Source organism: Dryas octopetala, chromosome 4 (assembly GCF_963921425.1).
Source record: "Dryas octopetala chromosome 4, drDryOcto1.1, whole genome shotgun sequence".
Taxonomy (NCBI): domain Eukaryota; kingdom Viridiplantae; phylum Streptophyta; class Magnoliopsida; order Rosales; family Rosaceae; genus Dryas; species Dryas octopetala.
In genome coordinates this window covers 26012050-26034119 of record NC_141369.1, presented here as the reverse complement: position 1 = coordinate 26034119, position 22070 = coordinate 26012050, and the positions used below count along the sequence as shown (strand labels likewise).

The following is a 22070-nucleotide window of genomic DNA, read 5'->3' as shown; positions in this document are numbered from 1 at the left end:
AAATACAAGAATTCCAATAGTAGCACTGAAGCACCCACTTGCTGCACATATAGGTGAGGTGGGAAGGAATTGCATGCGATGGACTTGTCAATCAGCAGCAGGTAGAATATCTTATCCGTAAAAGTTCAAAGTTCAAAAAATGCATGTTGGATACTTTATATATCATCACTTTCTACGTATTGTCTAGCACATGAATATCCCATTAAAGCAAACCAACACAATTTGCAAGTATCCTTAACCGCAGCTTCATCCATCATGCAAAAGTAGCTACCTAGATACAGATCAGATCAGATGCTCTCTCTCTCTTTGCATCAATCTCCAAATATTCAAACTAATTAATTCAATATATATATTGTGTATCCTGTTTTCTAAGATATCAAACCCATATAATATAACTAATGAAACAGTAGTACTTTAACATCTGAGCTTATAACATAACATAAATATCTGTAATTAGATATGTCTGTGTCTCTGAGTTTGCATTCTTTGCTTAGTACATGAAAAGCAATTAAATTAATCGTGATATTTGATGAAAGTGCTGCTGAACCTGCTTGTACCTGGTGGGATCAGAGAGTGCGTAGTGTACTTTGAAAAAGACACCATTCTTATCCACCACATAATATTCTCCGGCAAGTTTGGGTTTTTCTTTTCTATCTTTTTTTCCAAAAAAGATGATAAAAATCAAAAGTTGGTTGCTCTCTAGTGTCTCTGGGAAGCACCATTATCCATTATATGGCTCATGCAAGCACACAAACAAGAAGCATGAGGTACTGCCCAGCTAAGCTAGCTATACTTATTCTTTCAATCTGCCTATCCATTATATGCATAATCGATATGATATTCTTTTCCATGTTCAGTTATTTGAAAATTAATTTACATGAATCAGATCATTCGAGCTTATCTGCTTGGAAACGTACTTTCTATTTGTCTTATTCATACATCCAGCTCGTCTCCTGGATCAAGCAACCAAAAGATATATATCACAAAGCACATTGGAACATTGGGGAATCATATATCATGAGGATCCATATTATATGATATGATATTGCTGCAATATCTGCATTCATATATGCATATATTAATATTTTGTTATGAATGATATAATTGCTAGCTAATAGCCAAACTTGTGGTGGTGGGGGAAGCGTAATTCTTACTTAATTCCCTAAAATGGCACAATTTTGTAGGAGCTAGATGTGGCACTTCTCTATAAGGGCTTATGGCCCAAGTATTTTCTTAAAAGATATTTAAGCATAATTAACTGTATATGTCACTGCCAGATTGCAATTGACTAGCTATCAAGAATATTTATCAAGGAAAACAGAGTACTCTGCTTATTGTACAGCCTAACTCTAACTTTTAGCCTTTTAGGTACCAGCTCCAAGAGAAAGGTTTCCGGAGTTGGTAGCTAGCTAGCTAGTGCATTAGGCATACAGGTCCAATTGTTGACTATAAGTGATATTATAATGTGAAAGACGTTCTATAATTAATTGGTTCTGGAAGTATAAAGAGGTAAGTTAATCCTCTCCATATCTTATAAAGCATAACTGGAAAGTGCTTGCTAAACCAATATGATGGATTTGGAATAAATATATGGAATCCATACATATATAGACCAAGACTTAAAAAAATTAAAGAGATTATGCTTCCAGATATTTAGTTGATGAGGGACCACCACAACCCTGCCATATATGCATCATATATCCAACCAAAAAGAAGAAAAGAAAAGTTGCCAACCAAGTGTTATAAATAGAGCCCTCAGTTGCAGTAAATACTTGCCATTGTCAGTTGATCATCATATCGAAGCTTGGTATATAGAAGTAGCTTATAAGTTGATCCATATATAGATGGAGTCGAATCGGAAGCGCAGAGGTTTCATGAAGGGGAAGTTGATGACATTCTATCGTAAGGCGCCATCCTCAAGTCCTAGTAGTGTGCAATATAGCAGCAGCAGTAGCAACAACAACAAGGTTAAGCCAAGCCAGGCTTATGCATCAGCAGCATCAGTGGGGTTTGTGGTGCACCAGGACTATGTTATTGCTAAGCCTAAACAGAAGGTGTCGTTTATTGTACCTGCAGCAGATCACCAGCAGCAGCAGCAGCAGCAGCAGTTTGATCATAACCAAATTAACCTTAATTACGGTGTCACTGTGCCATCCGCTGCTGCAGGTGATGACTGTATTGATCTCAAGGCTGCAACCTATATTTCATCAGTCCAAGAACGTTTCAAGCTTGAAAGAATCAACTTCTGATCCATATATATCCACTACTTTAAGGCGTGCTTTAATTTCATTTGTTTTACATAAATCTCTATCTCCAAACTGTTTGAAATAATTCATTTCATATGTAATTAGCTTATATATATCCCTCTTAATTAATAGAGTATGTCTTTGTATAATTACTTTCATGGTCGGTGATATATATATATATATATATAGGAGCGTTTTAAAGCTAACCAGTTAACAAGTTAAGATGAAGCTAACCATGCTTTTGAGTCCACTACATAACTAATTTCATAATCCGAACAATCAATTATATAGGCTCTACTTCAAAGATCATTATTGTAAAAAATCAACTAAATCGAAAATCATGTAATCATCTGATTGAGATCAAATAAATAGACGATCAGTACTCGGGTCCAAAGGTGGGCTTATATGGTTCCAGGTCCCGTGGAGACCTAGGCCAATTCATAAGAGTAGAAGCCCAAACGGGTAGTCCTGGAGAGTGCGATCTCAAGTCTGGTCCTGAGTGATTCCTAAGAATAGGTTGTGTCTCTTCTAACAGCTATGGCTTTTGAAAGAATTGTTTGCACTTGTCCAACATCAGTTGGTATGAAGAAGGGATTTTCCCTACGAGTAGGAGAATGATGTGGGAGCATCACTCGAGCCCGCGGGTGGACCTATATGGTTCCAGGTCTCTATGCCAGTCCATAAGGATGTAAGCCCAAACGGGTAGTCTTGGAGAATGCGCTCTCGAGTCTGGTCCTAGGTGATGTATAGGAATAGGTTGTGTCTCTTCTAACAACTATGGCTTTTGAAATGATTGGTTGCGCTTGTCCTACATCATTTTTGAAAATACTAGATATTGCTTGCTTTTTTTTTTTTTTGCTGATTTTTATCTAAAAACAAGGAATTCAAAATTTCAAACTTAAATATAATTAATGTCATCTCTTATCTAGCATTCCTTAATGTCATCTAACATTGATTTTTATCTACCATTGCTTTATCTAACATTGCTTAATGTCATCTCTTAATATAATTTTTTTAACTCCCTTAACTCTTTTAATTAATAACTAATAGGAAATAGAAGCATGATATTAATGAGGTCATTCTTCCCACCTTCTGAAAGACGGCATCACATCAATAATAATTAATAACAAAGACCTTTACCGAGGGTTTTGAGCATTGTCGGTAATTGCTGATTTTTTTACAGGATATTGCGAACCGGCCAAACAGGATCTTATATTGTATTTTTTATGTAATTCATCTAATTTCCTTTGCCTGTCCTCAAATCAAAATTTTGGGCAGCACTTAAAAAGAAGACCTTGATCGAAGACAGAATATACCTCTTAAGTCTTTTAATGAAATGGACAGCCCCTAGTGCACTACATCATACCTTATCATCGTAGCCCAATTTTGAAACTAAAATTGGCATGACCCAATAAGCTACTAGAACAGGGAACACATACATATACTTATCAATGACTCAATGAGAAACTTCGAATTTAAGTTTTTTCCAGCTATACTGATGCTCACAATCTGAAGTTAAAGTTCTTGGTTGATATATAAATACTGGGATAGGAGGCTAACTTGGAATATGATGTCAAGTAAGGCCGCCAGGCCGGTCCATGACCAGAAAACAAATTACGACGCATTGGAACTTGAATCCGTCAAACCATGGGCCAAAACTACAACACCAATCAGGTCTAGTGTATGCCAAACGTTGGGTAGTAAAGGAAATTGGGCCTCAGGGCATTACTCAGGTTGAGCCCAGTTCTATGATTCGTAAGACGAGCGTGCTGTGTGCCTACTCATGGCTCATTTTAAGGGGCCCACCTAGGGCTAGGGATGACAAAATTTCTCGGCATACCAACCCTGCCCCTACCCCTGCCCCTGCCCCTGCCCCATATACCCCTTTAATTTTATAAATATATTATATATTATATTTTTATAATTATATTTCAATTTTATGTCTTTGTTTTTGTTTGTTGTTCTAATGTTGTATAACTTACGCTAGTGTACATCATTTATATTAAATTATATCTTTTATACGGCCAATTACAAATAAATCAATAAATTTTTTAAAAAATTACATATTAATCAATACACTTTATTATAATTTTATTTTAGTCATTATCGATAAAAAAAAAATACATTACAATAGATCAATAAACATACATAACTCTGTATATTTAGATTTGTATTAAGTTTGTGTTTAACTACTACGTAGCAAAATGATTAAACTCTAATTCTAAACCATAAACTTCATTTCTAAACCATAAATCTCATTTATATACCATAACCGTCATTTCTATATCCTAAATTAAATCAAGGGCAACATCGTAATTTTACGCTTATAAGTAATACAAAACAATGAGTAAATTGATATTTTCTAACGCATCAAAATACATAACATCATCATATGGATTGGGCTTAGTGACTAAAGTGGGATAAAATTTTAAAACTCATTGACTTTTATGGAAAAAAAAATTCACATTAAACATTATGTAATATTAAAATGTTTTATTGATTTAAATGTAATTTGCTATATTTGATATTTTTTGGTATTATATCCATAAGAAAAAAAGATATTGAACTCTGCCTATCCAATAGGGACTTCGATTACCCAGTGATCAAAACGGGAATGATATTGGAAAATTCGACCTCGCTTCGATCAGGGGCATTCCTAAGATTTATGGAGCCCTGTGCATAATTTAAAACAAGGGCCCTCATTACTATACAATTTATTTTTTCCAACATATTAGATGTCTACTTATAAAATTTAGTTACAATAAAATGTATTAGTATTAAGGTAAATGGAATGAATTTACAACTTTTACGAAGAGAACAAATAAACTATGCTTAGTACTAAGTTATAAAGCAAATGCAAACTTTAAGAAGTAATAAGACATTTGTTCATTTCTTCGAAAGTATGATCATATAAAATAGAATATAAATATGTTTGAAGTCAAGAATACAGAGCTAAAAGATAATTTTGTTAACCCTAAAAAATCAAAGAAACACATTGAATTAACATACCAATAAACAAAGAAGAATCCTAATTCAAAATGAAGAGTAAAATTATTTTTGTCAAGGGTAAATATAAAACTTAAGAAAATGATTTAGTAAAGCCAACGTGTTTTTTTTTAATCTTATATGGCTACTTATATTATTTTTATTTAGTGTAAGTAGTGCCACGCTATTTCTTTTTATAGGGCTTTGGTAACTTTCTAACACGCTAGTTGGAGACACGGAATTAAGATAAGAACAATACTTGGGTCACTCCACCCCCTCAAATTTTAATTTTGGCAATGTCGATGTATGATCATAACCGTTTACTTTTTAGATAACATATTAAAGATCATCTCTGCAAAAAAAATCAAATCAATCAGAAATCGTTTGATTATATAACTGTTGTTAATTAAATAGAAAAATGGATGGTTTTCAATTAAAGAGTGATTTTTTTACCAAACAGTTGATTTTTTTTATTTAATTGACAATAGTTATATAACTAAACGATTTCCGATTGAGTTAATTTTTTGTAGAGAAGATTTATAATAGATGATCTAAAAAGTGAACGGTTCTGATCATGTGCCAGTATTATCGAAATCAAAATTTGAGAAAATAGAGTGATCTTGAGGTATCCCAAAAGGTGACCCAAATATTGTTCTTAAGATAAATGCTCAACAAGTTGTCTAATCTATTTTAGAGTCTAGCAAACAATTTATATTGGTTCAAATTATGGGGCCCTAATGGGAATATGGAGTCCTTTAGGCCATCCACAGTGGTGAGAGTGAGAGTGAGAGTAAGACATAGCCTGAAAAGTGATTTTTTGGCCTGAAAAGTGATTTTTTGTCCTGAGAGTGAGAGTGATATGTGCTGAAGCTACAGTGGTGCTGAGAGTAAGAGCTGAGAGTAATGTAATTGTATATAATTAAATTAAGCCTAAGTTAGATTAAGTTATAGTTAAGTTATAATTTATAGTTTAAATATTTATAAAAATTATACCATTAGTTTTATTTTAAAGAGATCTTTAATATAAGGTCAATATTGACTATATTTGAAATTATAATTTTATTACCTAAAATATAAATTCTATATTTTGTCTCCACCAATACCTTTATTTCATTTCACCAACATAAAACAAGAAAATTTAAGACAAACATAAATAAACATAAACAAATAAAACAAAAAACAATCACAAACAAACACAAACAAACACAAAACGACAGCCACAAACACAAACACAAACACAAACACAAACAAACACACAATGGTATTGGAGACATCTTCAACATTTCGGCGTTCATCGCCGGCGTCGGCCTCGTGCTTGGCCACGACTTCCTTCTCGCGTCCAAAGGTGCTGGACCAAATCATTCTTCAGTTGCCGGTGGAGTGTTGTTGACCGTATCAACCTAACCCGAGAAAGCCGTTGCTCTAAAAGAATTGGCTGATAACTTTGGCCTCCATCATATGGTTCAGTGTCATACCGTGCCACAGCCCGGGAGATTCTTTCCTGAACGTGGTCAATGTCATCGTCCGATTCATCGTCCTCGTTCTCTGGACGCTCGTCCTCAATGATCATGTTGTGCAAAATTATGCATGTCTTCATAATATAGCCCAGATCATTGACATTCCATCCTCTGGCGGGCTTTTTTAGAATCTCCCATCTAGCCCTCAGAATCCCGAACGCCCTCTCGACATCTTTGCGGTAGGACTCTTGATATCTTGCAAATAGCTGACTTGCCTCTCCTACCGGATTCGTTATTGTTTGTATAAGCGTGGCCCATTTGGGATAGATCCGATCCACTAGATAATACCCCATTGTGTAGTCATTGCCATTAACCTTATACTTGATCTGATGGTTTCGCATCTGCTCCTCATCATCAAAAAGGTGTGAGCCATCCAATACGTTGATGTCATTGTTGCTCCCTGGAAAACCAAAATTGGCATGCCAAATCCACGTGTCGTACCCGGCAACGGCCTCTAATATCACAGTTGGGGTATGATAATGGCCTTGATATGCCCCTTGTTGTCCTACTGGGCAATTTTTCCATTCCCAATGCATGCAATCCAGACTCCCTAGCATACCTGGGAATCCTCTTTTTTTAGCCTTACGCAATAGCCGTTGGAGATCAGCCACTGTTGGTGTGCGGAGGTATTCCGCTCCGTACACCTCCGGAATAACTCTTATGAACTTTTTGAATGACTCAAGCACTGTGGTTTGGGCAATTTGGAAGCCCTCGTCTGGGGCATCAGCCGAGTACCCAGCGGAGGGCTCATTAGTATCAACTTGTTTGGCCCTCTTGGAGTTGTTTCTACCAGGTGGCCTCGGGCGACTACCGCTAAGTGGTTGAAAGGCCGGGGCATCCTCATCCGCGCTCAATTGAACCGCTTCAGCTTCGGTATCGGCATCAGTGGGGGTGTCGGTTTGTGCATGTTGCCACTTCACAAAGTGTTGCATCTTAGCAAAACAATGGTGCCAAGCAAAAGGACAGTTTTTCTGGTTTATTGCTTGGTATCGTGCGTTGGCAAAGGTCACCTAGTAATATGAAAACAAATTAATGAATTATAAATGGTACTCAAATATTTGAATTTAATTATCACAAATATTTGAGTTTAACTAGCAAAAATAAAGTATACACAATCTCAAATATAGTACACACATATTGATCAAACATAAATATGTGAATTTAATTAACAAAAATATTTGAGTTTAACTAGCATAAATAAAGTATACACAATCTCAAATATAGTACACACATATTGATCAAACATAAATATGTGAATTTAATTAACAAAAATATTTGAGTTTAACTAGCACAAATAAAGTATACACAATTTAAAATAAAGTACACACATATTAATCAAACATAAATATGTGAATTTAATTAATAAAAATATTTGAGTTTAACTAGCAAAAATAAAGTATACACAATTTAAAATAGAGTACACACATATTAATCAAACATAAATATGTGAATTTAATTAACAAAAATTTTTGAGTTTAATTAGCAAAACTCACCGTATCAATTTGATTTTGCCCGCTAGTGCATGATCGTTCGGCCGCCAAGATACATTTATGATATTTCGAGGTGGCTTGCCCTATTTTCTTGAAGTGAGCCATGACCGCCCCAATTTGTCGCCCATTCCTCACGGCGAGAGGACATTTCCGAATAAATTGATCGTACACTTTATTCCAAAATTCCATGTTTCTTTGATTGGATCCGATTTCACAATCTTCCGAATTTTCCATCCAAGCTTCAACAAGCGCTACCTCTTCTTCAATGGACCAATTCTTTTTCCTTGCATTTTCCATGATTGGAAAAAAAGAATTTTCTAGGAAAAGTGAGGTGATTTGAATAGATTGATAAAATGAATGAATTGGATAGATAGATGTGTGAAAAAATGAAGTGTGAATGCTCAATTTATAGGAAAAATGATGAAATAGCCGTTATAAATTTTTCAGAATTTTTAAATATTTTTTTGAATTTTTTTGGTATTTTTTTGGTATTTTTAATTGCATTATAACGGTCAATTAATTCTAGCCGTTGATCTCCAACGGATACACTCATCTGAGCCTCCAGACGCTGCCACGTGTTGCAGCCTTCTTTTTTTTTTTTTTTTTTTAATTGAAACCGGGCTTAAAAAGAGGATCGTTGATCTGCAACGGGCAAGTGATCTGGGCCAACGGTGTGAAGCAAGCGCGCGTGTGGGCGAGTGGGAGGCAGCACCTGCGATGAACAGTGGCGTGTCGGCCACTTGAATCCCTCCCTCCGAAGTACTAATATGCCCCTGCCAATAATTAAAATTCCGGACCGTGTCTCAGCTTTTTGAATTTGTCAAAAGCCCTTTTTCGTCTTTTCCATTCCGGTGCTTTATTGGGTGAACAGTGCTTGTCGGCCACTGTTTTCTCTCCCTCCGCAAGTACAAAAATACCCCTGCCAATAACGAAAATTCCGGACTGTGCTGAAGGGTTTTAATTCTTCTCTCTGCCCTTTTTCGTCTTTTCGATTTCGGTGGGACCCACTGTGATAAAAAACTCACACACTCTCACTCTCAACCAAATCCTCTCCTCACCCTCAACTCTAACCCTCACTCACCCTCACTCTCATTATTCCGGCCCATTGTAGCAAAATTAGAGTTTCAGGGCACTCTCACTCTCACTCTCAAGCTCACCACTGTGGAAGGCCTTATTGTGGTAGGTCCTATGCGGTCGCAGTTGTACCACGTCAGATTCTGCCTCGGCTCGGATACAATCTCTATGCCCAGCTCAGCGTATTTGAGTCGGTAGAAAAGGAGAAAAAGATATTTTACGGGAGAGAGAGGCAAAAATGACTGTACGTTTGTCGTAAGATACACCGCCACCACCATTTGGACCGCCAATGACCACAGCAGAGCCCAGACGAGGATAATATATAAATATGTACGGTCAATGACGTTTGGAACTTTGGATTGGACGATTGGACAGTCCTAACCAGTTCGGACCAAAAACTCGCCACGTGGGCAAGCATTGCTTGGTAGTTACTTCCTGAACTTTACTTACTATAAACGTTGAGACAGGATATCATCACTCGGGTGTGTGGGCCCCACCTACCAATTGAGGCATAAGCGTAACTGCGGAAATAACTACTATTTATAGAAAATAAAATTATTGAGTTGGTTTTAGTATCAAGGTGAAACTAGCAAACCATACAAAGAAGAAAAGAAAACGCCTTTTGAACCTTTTTCTGTTCTCAAGAGCCGTGGACGGAGGACGTGTTGGCGCTGACGGAGATAGTTTGCAACTTCTGATCTGGAGGCCGGCGATCCTTAATTTCCTTCCGGCAGAAGGTGCAGAGTGAGAGAGAGAGAGAAAGAGAGAGAGAGAGAGAGAGAGAGAGAGAGAGAGAGAGAGAGAGAGAGAGAGAGAGAGAGAGAGAGAGAGAGAGAGAGAGAGGGAGTTAACCGCCGGCCCACATCGGAGGTCATGAGGTTGGAGCTGAGTTGCTAGTAAGTTTTATTTTTGATTGTAGTATCCTTTATCGTCTTTTTGTATTGGGTTAGACACTTAGACTTGCCATTTTACTAATTAAAAGTGAGGGGGTGTAAAGAGAAAAAAAAGGGTGTGCATAGCAGCCCTCGAAATTAAATTAGCTTAGATATAGACTTTCCGCTCCGTATATCCGGCTGAGAGGGATTGAGTGAGTAACCAACTGACTGAGCTATCAGTATTTGGCGACTGGGTGACGGTGGCGAGCGATTGCGGCTGACAAAAAGCCCTCTTTTGCCGATTGTTCGCTTAATTAGGGTTAGGGTTTTATCTTCTGAGAATTAAAAATGGGGAGAGGGAAGGTGCAACTGAAGCGAATCGACGACAAGATCAGGCGGCAGGTGACGTTCTCGAAGCGGAGGAGTGGGCTGATCAAGAAGGCTCGCGAGCTCTCCGTTCTCTGCGGCGTGGAGGTGGGACTGATCATTTTCTCCGCCAAGGGAAAGCTGTACGAGTTCTGTAGCGGCGAGAGGTACGCCCTTTTCAAGTTTCGCACCGCCTTACTAATTTACTCGCTTACTATGCTTTTCGATCGATCCATAAATATCTTGGCTCGCTCTGGGTAGCTAGCAGCTGAGTCACTATAGCGTGCTGGCCTTTTCTTTCAACCTATCTTAATTTTCCTCTGTATCTGCAACTACAGTAGGACCATGTTGTAAATATATCAAACATTCGAGCTAAGTTATAGTGTATATATGTATCTATCTCACTATCTCTATGTATTTTCCACCGTCGATCATAATTAATTTACTTCCATTTTTTAAATTTTACATCTTTATATATCCTTCGCATTTCTCGACCGACTCCACTCTACTCCGTATGCGCTTTACTATTTTATTCATTAATTTATTACCTTTTTATCTTTTTACCATATATAGCCCTTACAGATAACCTTGTTATGTTTCCATAAATATCACAATACTATGGTGTGTAGAATAATATTGGAGCCCCATTGCATCATTCATCGTCGACCGTTGATTAGGTAGCTAAATATACATACCCCAGGTGATCATCATCATCAAAATAATAATTAACCTTCTCTAATTTGCTTTACTTTCTTGGTCATGATTACTTTTTTCTTTCTTGGGTTGGCAAGCATGCCAAGCAGAAACTTTAACTTGTTTAATGTTGCATGCCATCTCAATCACTATACACAGTACTAGTGTTCTGACAGTAGGACGTAGCTAGGTAGGAATGTAGGTGATGCTTCTTTTTTATTTCTTTTTTTTTGGTAGTCAATATTCTCTGAAAACTAAGTTGATGCTGTTCAACTTAATTAAGCTCAGGAGAATATGGCATCGAACAAAAAAGATGAATGATCTGGGTTTTATTATCTCTAATACAGTATAAACTGGTATCTTATCGTTAAAATTTTTGAACATCTTAAAATACCTTTTACTAAAAAATTGTTTTACAAAATAAAATTATTTAAAGAGTTAAAATAGTAAAACAAAACAAATAAATAATTTTTAAAAAATATATTTACTTGTGCTTTTGTACGCGTAAGTGACTTTTCTATATAAAAATTTATTAGAAATCCTAAATGGACTAAATGGAAGTCAAATAGTCTTTAATTCTTTGTCTCGGCCATTTTTTCTTTTATTTTTCACTCTCTATAAATAGTTACAATTTTAGTTTTTAACTATTTTATTATAAGGTTTATTAAAGGTTATAATTAGGATTTATAAGTGGGAAGTATAGTATAGTTTAGGAGGTTAAAGATTTATAGTTTGATTGATTACTTTAGGATGTAAAATCATCCTTAATCATTGGTTTAGTTCTTAAGTGTTGAGCAACAGTCGTTTCACATGCGTTTAAGTCGTCTTGTTGTGTGTATGACACGCTCGATCAAATATGATATAAACAACTACGAAATGGTTTGAATTTTATACCGCCAGTGCAACATTTTTCTTTTTAATTGACAAGGTATCAAAATTCAAAAGCAACTCGTGATATCTTTAAAAAAAAAAAAAAGGGATTGATTCTAAATATTAGAAAATTATTTCGTGTGCCACCTGCACAAATGACCTTGTAGTCGCGGATTCAAGTAAGGAGAACGACCTCTTATATGGAGTGGCATTTACACCTTTCTTTAAATTTCAAGGATTATAAGTGTTATAGTTCTTTTAATATTTGGAAATAAGGTCTAATTAAAAAGAAAATGGAATCCATAACAATAAATGTGTGTTTTTCTTTTTTCATGATTTAAGTCTTTAATTACTAATTAGGTTGCTCAGACTTGTTAACTATTTTGGACTAACAATAAAAGATGATTTTGACTTCCAATTCTGCTATGTCATACTTCGTCTAATTGAACTACCGACTCTGATACCATTTTTTAGGGACTATGATACCTCATATGTTGCTATTAGTATCTCGAGATATGCCATCTAGAGGAATGCTTACAACTCCCACACTTTTAGTTTCTGTAGCACTTGGAAGTCTCACATCGTGTTATACTTCTTTGCAAACCATACAAGATTCTTCCAATTCTACAATCGTTGTATTCTATGTTTTGTCTAGTTAAACCACCGACTTTGATACCACATATTAGGAACTCATACAGTCCAACTCCTATCTCGTACCCCAACGTAACCACCTAATAGAGTTAGGTGTGAGGTTTTATCTTAAAAGACCTTAGCTTACAAACATATCATCTTTTACATTCTCAATGTTAGATAGTTACTTATGTGATGTGAAACTTAATTCTCTATTTAAAACAGAGGTCAAAATGAGGCTCTTATCTTTAAGGATTAAGAGCACCACCACTCAACCTGAGTTAAACACAAAACCCTTACACTTAACACAGAACATGTGCACAATTGGTCAAAAAAAAAAAAAAAAACACAGAACATGTGCAAATAGATGATGTAAGATAAAGTAAAGATAGAGTTTGTCGAGAAAGAGAGAGAATCTAGGCTCTGTATTATGAACCTAATGACTTTCTTTGTCCTCTAGATTAGATGAATAAGTTAACTCACCAGATTTAAGATATTTGGAGAAGAAAATGTAGATTAACTAATAAATTTTGTCCAATTAATGGAAGAAGTTGGATTAGTTATAAAAGATTAATGTCCCATCATTTTATGGTGATTGAAAGGGGTAAATTTTTCTCATGATTAATCCATATTATTTTTTCAAATTGGACAAAAATTAAAAGTTAACCTTTATTTCCTACCTTAATATCGCTTAACTTTAGTGAGTTAACCTTCAGCCAATCTAATTCTAGACAATAAATATGTTGTACATGTGTAGACTCTGTTTTATTAGAACAAGGCCTTCTGTGTTAACAGGCGTTTTCATAAAATTGCATAAAGTTTGAAAAGACTGACAGGACGATTAATTTTTAACTTCATGTGAAGACATCCTCCAACAAGAGTACAACAAGAGCAGTTAATGAAAGAATTGATAAAAAAAAGTAAGGAAGAAGCGATGAAACACTGTCAACAAACTCATCTCTCTTTTCCAATATTTTTTTTATGAGTCCTCTTCGCAACTCTTGAAATAAGCTAATTTTGACTTTTGATTCCTTTGTCCCGTGGATCTCAACATCCCCCTCAAGACCACATTCCTTTTTAACATGTTAGAAGTCTCTCACTCTCTTACAAACACACTCATCTCCATAAATATTGCTTTTTTGATATGGAAGCATCGCTCGGGCTCGAGGGTAGGCCAATATGGTTTCAGGTTCCGTGGAGACCTGAGCCAGTCCGTAAGGGCAAAAGCCTGAACGGGTAGTCTTGGAGAATGCACTCCCGAGTCTGGTCGATTTATAGGAATAAGTTGTGTATCTTTTAACAGCTAAGGCTTTTGAAAGGATTAGTTGTGCTTGTCCTACATTAGTTGGTATTAGAGCAGGAGGTCTCATGTTCAAGTTCCCTTGGATGCGCCTTGAAGAGGGGGATTTTCCCTGAGAGTGGGAGAATGATGCGGGAGCATCACTCGGGTCCAAGGGTGGGCTTATATGGTTCTAGGTCCCGTGGAGACCTAGGCCAGTCCATAAGAGTGGAAGCCCAAACGGGTAGTCCTGGAGAGTGTGCTCTCAAGTCTGGTCCTGAGTGATTCCTAAGAATAGGTTGTGCCTCTTCTAACAACTATGGCATTTGGAAGGATTGGTTGCGCTTGTCCTACATCAGTTGGTATGAAGAGGGGATTTTCCCTAAGAGTAGGAGAATGATGCAGGAGCATCACTTGGGCCCGCGGGTGGGCCTATATGGTTCCAGGTCTCTATGACAGTCCATAAGGACGTAAGCCCGAACGGGTAGTCTTGGAGAGTACGCTTTCGAGTCTGGTCCTGGGTGATATATAGGAATAGGTTGTGTCTCTTCTAATAGCTATAGCTTTTGAAAGGATTGGTTGTGTCTGTCCTACATCATTTTTGAAAATACTAGATATTTCTTGTTTTTTTTTTTTCTGATTTTTATCTAAAAACAAAGAATTCAAAATTTCAAACTTAAATATAATTAATGTCATCTCTTATCTAACATTCCTTAATGTCATCTAACATTGATTTTTATCTATTATTGCTTTATCTAACATTGCTTAATGTCATCTCTTAATATAATTTTTTAACTCCCTTAACTCTTTTAATTAATAATTAATAGGAAATAGAAGCATGATATTAATGAGGTCATTCTTCCCACCTTCTGAAAGACGGCATCACATCAATAATAATTAATAGGAAATAGAAGCATGATATAGATGAGGAATCAACCACATTATGATTCAAATATAAAATGTTTATAATTAAGAGAAGAACTTACTTGCACCCTGCCATCCCCATCCCCCTCTCTTCCCTCTTTCTCTTTTTCTCTCTCTCTTGTGATACCACCTTGTGATACCACTTATACTTGAAGTTATTTTTTATAATTAAAGGTCAAGAAACAATGATTGTTATCTTTCCAAATAGGAATTTTATTCCATTCAATCGCCCATCACAAATATTGACTGAGAAGTGAAATAGGGATAACCTGAGAGATGAAATTTTATAAGTATCGGAAAAGCACCTCCTTTCGCAGCTTGAGTCCCACCCGTTAGAATGCAACTCATACTTGTGATGATAGAACACCATAAGGAATCATGTTATGACAATCTCGTAAATATGTTTGTGATGTACATGAGAGATGTCATTGCACATGTTGAACACTAAACTTACATTTATTAGGCTAAGTGTATTATTAGATGTAGAACAATTGGCAGACCAATTTATGTAGTAGCTTAGAAGCGCAAAAATTTGAAAAAAAAAAAAAAAAAAAAACAATTTCTGACAAGTTTGCAAAAGGACGTTTCAATGTCTGCATTGGCCCATAATATGGCGTTTTGAAGTAAACAACACCATGAGTCACTCACCACTTTGACGCTATGTGTGATAGTGTGATATATGAGTGCTTTAATAAAATAAGGCCATTTAGGATGTCTACTACTCTATTTAATATCACGGTTGGTGTATAAGGATGCAGTCATGTGCCTATTAAGTAGTCCACGTGCTTAGCTTGGTTAGCACAGTATATAGCTGTTAGTTTAGCTTAACCTGAATTAGTTAGGCCTTATTATCTTGATTAGTTACGCCTGTTATTAGAGTGCAAAAAAGGGTAAAACCCTCTGATCGTTTTCATTGTGTAAGACTATAGAATGAATGAATTCTTTCTCACATATTCTCACTAAGCTTAACAATCACGTCATAGTCATCAAGTGTTAATAGAGACCACACATTAAAACTGTTGGTCACTCAAAAGAAGAATTATTTGTTGAGATGTAGAACCACTTAAAATGATGGTATTGAAAAAAAGATGTATTTGTCCACGTATAGAATCACCTGAAATAAAGAGTACCATGTGAGAGAGAATGTTGAGCTAAAATCCAACATTGGATTGTCTAAGTATCTAATAAAACTATATATACTCATTCAGTGGATCAATGGTTGATATTGTTGGAATGAATCAATGAAATGTCAACTTGAGTAAGGAGTAGATTTTGGGGTAATTATAATAGCATAAGTTTTCTGATTACAATTTTAAATTTCCAGTTTAAACTTTAGCTTAACAGTCAACATTGCTTTGAATATGAGTTGAGGACAAAGATTGAGCTACCAAGTCAATAACTACAATATTTCATAGCTGTTTTCGCTTTTGCTCAGTAGAGAGAAATTAAATACCTTTTTGTTTTCTCTTCCTCATGAAGAAAAATGCATAGCATTATAGCATGTGTCATAATTAACACACTGCATTATAGCAACCTTCTTTTTCTATTTGGGTGGTCTACTCTATGGCGTTTCTTCACTTGCAAAAGAAATAGGTTTCAGCGAACCCCTTCATATATACAGTACTGTATCTTTACTTCTGCAAGGAGTACCCTATGATGTCACTTGCTCTTAGGCGTAAAATTGTACATTTTTCTTATTTGCTGGTTACTAGAGATTGATGTTATTTCTTTTCGATTACTGTTTTAGATAAATTAAATTCACAAAGTGGCTTCTAATCTTTGCAAGTATATCATGGATGCTTACATCTTTCATTTTAATATATAAAATACTTGTGCTTACGAATTTTCTTGTGCTTCAGTTTAGGAAAAGTTCTTGAGCGTTATCAGGTACATAATGACGAAGAAATTGCTGATCCCCAGAATGTTAATGATGCGAAGGTTGGTGGAACATTTTGACCCTACATAAAATTGACTTGATTATAAGCTTAACCGGCTTCATTATAGGCTTCATTATAAGGCTTGATTACAGGCTTACAGGCTTGATTATAAAATTGACAATACCAATAATGGTCATTATCTCTTACTTTTAAAATATATTCTAGCTCTTTGTTTTGCTTTCTTTTTTTATTGGATGCAAGGGTAGTCCTCGCCTTCACTTAAAAGTTAAAACCATCCCCTTCCTTGCCTATTGAAACCTTGGGACCAAACAAACCCTTCCCTAGTAAGGGAAAGGAATTAAACTTTCATTAAAATGGTCAGATTAGCTCAGTATACATTGTTGGTTATTCTCTGATAATTTAATACTTTTCATTTAAATGGTTTTTTTTTTTTTGTGGGCCGGTCATACAAATGGTTAATTTAATATACATTGTTAGTCCATTTTAATAGTTTAATACTTTTTATTCAAACTGTTAGTTTAATATACATTATTGATTATTCTCTAATAACTTAAACTCGTACAGTCTAATAATTATTTGATATGATATCAAAAACTCTAATTTCATGAAATTCTGAAGTCGAAACTTTCAACCTCTAAGAGCTGCATAGAATTACACCTATATCAGGAAGGATAGATGTTAATTCGATTGATTGACAAGCTTATATGGTATAACTCATTTCCAATTTATATCTTTTTGTCTTCAACTTTGAACCTATTTATACATAGGTAAAATAAATTTGACAATATTTTCAATAATATAACCATCACTGATGCTTTAGTATATTTATGTACTGTGATAATCTTCACTGGTACCTCTCCTTGGTAACCCTGTATTCTTTTCCCAAGAAGAAAACATACTTCTTGTGAAGCACAAAGCTGGATTTCGTACTTTGCACATTTCATAGGTTAAAGGATAAAAAGGGATCTTGGAAGTTGGCACTACACAAACGGTGATGACAAAGCTAAGAGGACAACCTTCTCTTATCTAGAGCATGAGAAAATGAAAGTGCAGTTATCCAAATAGTAGTCATATCAATTTGTATCTGTTAGTACCCAAGGTTTTATTTATATTGGTGTCTAAATAATTGCAATCTCATCAACCATATTTTTAGCCTGTATAAAATGTTTGGATAAGAAGAGGTTTTGTCCTTTATCACCACCTCTCTGAGTCTCTTCTTACACTTTGTGTCAAACTCAGAAGCATCATTCAGATTGGAGTGGTCTGTGCACAGACGCTAACCGACTGAAAATGGTTCAAAGGTACGGTTCATGCACAAACTCTTCTTTATGTTCATTATAATAATTGGCATTTGGTTGTGTGTTTGCAGTGAACTTGAGGCACAAAACCTTGATAATCTGGATGTGACAGAGCTCACAGCACTTGAGAAGCAACTTGATACAGCATTAAGACAAACAAGATCAAGAAAGGTTGTTATCTCCTATTCTGTTCCCAGTCAACCTCTTTAATTATCATCAGACCACTATCATTAACTAGTACACAATGTGAGAATGTGGAGTATTGTTCTATATTGGAAAAGTATAACCTCACATAGTGGCTTATAAGGGTCTTAAGCCACTCCTCCTATTGCTAATTAGTTTTGAGGTGTATGGCTAGATTTCTTCATGGTATTAGAGTATGTTCACCCACGTGTGTTAGGCCGAGTGGCCACACATGCCCCACAACACCCAGTATTAATTGTCCAGGTGTTTGGCTTAAGTGATGCCGCACGTGCAGGGGCGTGTGAGAATGTGGAGTATTGTCCTATATTGGAAAAAGTATAACCTCGCATTTTCTTCACACAAATCTGTAGTTGTATTTAAGAAAAGAATGTCTGTTCTCTTCTGTTCTCTTCTGGTTTGTTCTGTATTTACTCTGTTTAATTAAATAGTTTCTTTTTCTATGACATCATATTGATAGTCAATAAAGTCCCAAATGTCTATTCTGTTCTGTTCTGTCTCTGTTGCTGTCCTCTAAGTTTTAAAGTTGGTTCATCCTCTGGGCCAATATATTAATTCATGTACCTATGCGTTAGTTCTATTGTTTCTGACTCCTCCATGATGATATTCAGTAATTTGTTGATGCTTCTGGTGAAGTTTGGATTAAACATTATATAATTCATCCCTGAAATTGTAATTTCAACTGTAACAACACCAGTATTTTATGACAGAAGGTTAAATGTCCAAGCTAAGATTATTTTTTACTCTTCAACTGTAACAACCTAAAATCTACAGACTATATGTTCTCCATGGGTCCTTTTCTCTCTATCTTCTTCCTTTAGCACATATATGTATATAGAATATTAATTCTCAATGACTTGTAGAATCAAGACCTGGCATGAATTCTTTTGTTTTGTATTGTAAGAGTTTGAGATACGTACTGCTATAATTATTATGAATGGTATTGGGAGTGTAGTCTGATAAGTAGATTGGTGGTGTTACTGTTATACTCACTAAAGTATTATTAAATGATGCAGACACAGATAATGATGGAAACTGTAGAAGCTCTTGTTGAGAAGGTATGCCTATCTTTTCTCTCTCTCTCTCTCATCATTTTTCTAACATCATATTAAACTTGGAATGAGTGAACTGCTAACTTGGTAACTACCTAGTATTCAAAAAAAGAAAAGAAAATGGGGTTTCTTTGGAGTGAGTGTTGTCTTAGCAGGGTCAAATATTATGCCAGCAGATCGATCAGATCATGCTTAAATATATTGTTCCTGGAGAAGATTATATACTAATCATGAGTATTAGTGAATCGAAGTGGAGATTGAAGGGGGTTTACTGTCCAGTGAAATTGTAGGGACATTTTTCTATCTAATATGTATTCATGTGTTTACTTCACTAGTAATTAGTTTATTCATACCTGTTTTTTGGTATGGTAGAGTCTTGTTGGCATTCTGGTGGACGTTGAAGGGGTTCTCTTGCCCATTAATTGCAATATCTGATTCTTTATGGGTTTTGGTTCACTACTTGTTTAATTTATGTTTCTGATATATATGTATACATTAGTTGAGTTGAGAGTTGAGAGCCAACACATGTGTGGTAGTGCATTACTGTGTAGAGTGAGCAGGCAGCATATATGTAGATTAATATTCAGCAAGCAATTAACAAATTGATTACTAATTAACTTGTTGTATTTGGTGTGGTCATTAATGAACAGGGAAAACGGCTGGGAGAAGAGAAGGAAAGTATGGAAAAGGAGGTAATGGATGTTTAAATTATATTGCATATGCATGCAGAAAGCAACTGGCTAGAAATTATGTTGATAATGAACTCACAGAAGGATTTATGCCGACAAATATTTGAAGTGCTTTTCTTGTTTTGTGTGGCTCAGATTGCAGCAATGGTGGAGCAGCAGGCCAAGGATAAGGACAAGGACGCAGCTGACCCGGAAGTCCAGCAGAGCACCTCTTCCAACGACGACGACAACAACAACCATGAGAATGCCATGAATTTCGAGAATTTTGAGAATGACCAACCTCATCATCGACATCCCATGCTTAATTTGTTTTGAGTCCTTTGACCTTTCAAATCCAAGTAAAGTGTTATATGTGTGGCACAAGCAGGAATTGCCACGTACGCCTAAGACGGGGCATCTGCATGCACGTGTCACTCTCACTCAACTAGTACATAGTACTAGTGGCATGATGTCAATGCTTTTTTTCTTCGGTGACTGATTTGTTGTACGCTTTGTATGTGTGGGACACCTCTCGTGCTCTATGCCTCTATATGTATGTATGTATGTATGTATGTATGTAGTTGAATAGTTCTCAGTGTGATGCTCTGTGTATTTTGTGTCTCAAACTCTCAATTCAACATGACAACACAAAATCAACCTCAATATGATGGATTGGGCTGCTGGGCTGATGGGTTTTGGGTCTTTGAAGGCAACATTATACGGCCCAATAGAAAGAAGTGCTAAATTATGCATTGTGGTACATCCCAGCCCCAGTGCAAACTTCTCCCCAAATCAACTGGACTGTTATGTCATTCCGAAAAATTGTGTATATTAATTTGTCTTGTAAGCTCTAAGAGCATTGATCGATCAGGAGTTCAGAGGTTGTCAACGTGGCTTGCATTGCATTCTTTGATTTCTTTCATGTAGAACTTAATAATAATTTGTTATGACCAATGCCAAAATGGTGATGATAATATCAAAGTAGTATTAAGTTGTTAATGGTGTGTGTGTGGACAAATATATGTATATATAGAGAGTTAATATCTTGGAAGAATTTGAAATCTCTATTAATCCAAATTGTGCTGACCAGTGCTAATCATAATACTAGGTCGTTTTGATTCCTTCTCTCTTCCCTCTTTAATAGCACACGTCAGTTTCCCTTTTTATTGTAAATTTTAAGTTTTGTTGTATTAGGTCTACACTTCTACTATATTTTTCGTAAACTTGTGGGCTTATAGTTCCAGAAATCATAGCGGTGCCTGTTGAAATCCTTGGGCAGCCGTCACCATCATTTTCCTTTAATCAGTGCTAAGCTTGGAACCCCGGGCGTATAAACTAAAATTCAAATCTTAAATAGTCTTGAGCTTTTTTTCTTTCTTGGGGTTGGGGGACATTCATTTTTATCAAAAAGAAACTTGTTAATTATAACCGTAATCACCCATAAATCATAAAATGATTTGTAATCAACAAAACAGTAGTACCCCACAGAAGATATATTCCATAGTAATTGAAATGAACGGATGTGGATGTGGTAGTACCCCACAGGGACAAGGGCAGTGGATGTGGAATATGCTATATGAATATCGATCTCCATATAAATGGACATGAAAGTGGTAGGTAGGTTGCTAGCCAGTAAAGATGTGAACACCAATAGCAATGAGAAAAATGGTGACGAGAGCAAAGTAAATGATGGTGTGGACCAAGATGGAGACCCCACTCGTCTGCATGTTGTTAAACTCCACCACTCGGCTGTTCCCTGGCAGCTGAAACAACAGCCCCGGTGTCAACAGCACAAACAGCACCACTGCTATCACCACTGGTCCCCAATCCGCCATTTTCTATTCTATATATGCTATGGTATGTCACAGTAAGTCCAGCAATGCTGGGCAAAAAACAAATATCGAGTATAATATTGATGAACAAGACTGTAGTATGTACTAGTGCTATGTACTAGTGCTACACTAGTAAGGAAATGAAAGACCAGCAACAAGGAAGCGCCATAAA

The 22070-nt window shown here is 36.0% G+C and overlaps 4 protein-coding genes across 4 annotated transcripts; 2 read left to right on the top strand and 2 right to left on the bottom strand.

Moving 5' to 3' along the window:
* The first annotated feature begins 671 nt into the window (after nt 1-671).
* On the top strand, nt 672-2357 carry LOC147288955 (uncharacterized). The gene is made up of 2 exons (XM_086242383.1): nt 672-767; nt 1845-2357. The coding sequence occupies exons 1-2, from the start codon at nt 672-674 to the stop codon at nt 2247-2249; spliced, it is 501 nt and encodes a 166-aa protein (XP_086098509.1). The 3' UTR covers nt 2250-2357.
* A 4165-nt stretch (nt 2358-6522) lies between these two features.
* Nucleotides 6523-7680, bottom strand: LOC147288954 (uncharacterized). The gene has a single exon (XM_086241055.1). The coding sequence runs from the start codon at nt 7678-7680 to the stop codon at nt 6523-6525; it is 1158 nt and encodes a 385-aa protein (XP_086097181.1).
* Nucleotides 7681-10248: 2568 nt separating this feature from the next.
* LOC147288953 (agamous-like MADS-box protein AGL27) lies at nt 10249-21051 on the top strand. The gene is made up of 7 exons (XM_086241650.1): nt 10249-10720; nt 16809-16887; nt 18087-18148; nt 18217-18316; nt 19363-19404; nt 20049-20090; nt 20223-21051. Exons 1-7 carry the CDS (start codon nt 10536-10538, stop codon nt 20400-20402), a joined length of 690 nt encoding a protein of 229 aa, XP_086097776.1. The 5' UTR covers nt 10249-10535; the 3' UTR covers nt 20403-21051.
* A 564-nt stretch (nt 21052-21615) lies between these two features.
* LOC147288952 (uncharacterized) lies at nt 21616-21998 on the bottom strand. The gene has a single exon (XM_086241653.1). The coding sequence runs from the start codon at nt 21899-21901 to the stop codon at nt 21692-21694; it is 210 nt and encodes a 69-aa protein (XP_086097779.1). The 5' UTR covers nt 21902-21998; the 3' UTR covers nt 21616-21691.
* Between the last annotated feature and the right edge of the window lie 72 nt (nt 21999-22070).

What these genes read in the sequence shown, in the direction of transcription:
- LOC147288955 (XM_086242383.1), top strand. Translation starts at nt 672, where the DNA reads ATGATAAAAATCAAAAGTTGGTTGCTCTCTAGTGTCTCTGGGAAGCAC. An exon ending in ACACAAACAAGAAGCATGAG is followed by an intron (nt 768 to 1,844) that starts GTACTGCCCAGC and finishes ATCCATATATAG; the next exon opens with ATGGAGTCGAATCGGAAGCG.
- LOC147288954 (XM_086241055.1), bottom strand. Translation starts at nt 7,680, where the DNA reads ATGCAACACTTTGTGAAGTGGCAACATGCACAAACCGACACCCCCACT.
- LOC147288953 (XM_086241650.1), top strand. Translation starts at nt 10,536, where the DNA reads ATGGGGAGAGGGAAGGTGCAACTGAAGCGAATCGACGACAAGATCAGG. An exon ending in AGAATGTTAATGATGCGAAG is followed by an intron (nt 16,888 to 18,086) that starts GTTGGTGGAACA and finishes TGTCAAACTCAG; the next exon opens with AAGCATCATTCAGATTGGAG. An exon ending in GACAAACAAGATCAAGAAAG is followed by an intron (nt 18,317 to 19,362) that starts GTTGTTATCTCC and finishes TAAATGATGCAG; the next exon opens with ACACAGATAATGATGGAAAC.
- LOC147288952 (XM_086241653.1), bottom strand. Translation starts at nt 21,901, where the DNA reads ATGGCGGATTGGGGACCAGTGGTGATAGCAGTGGTGCTGTTTGTGCTG.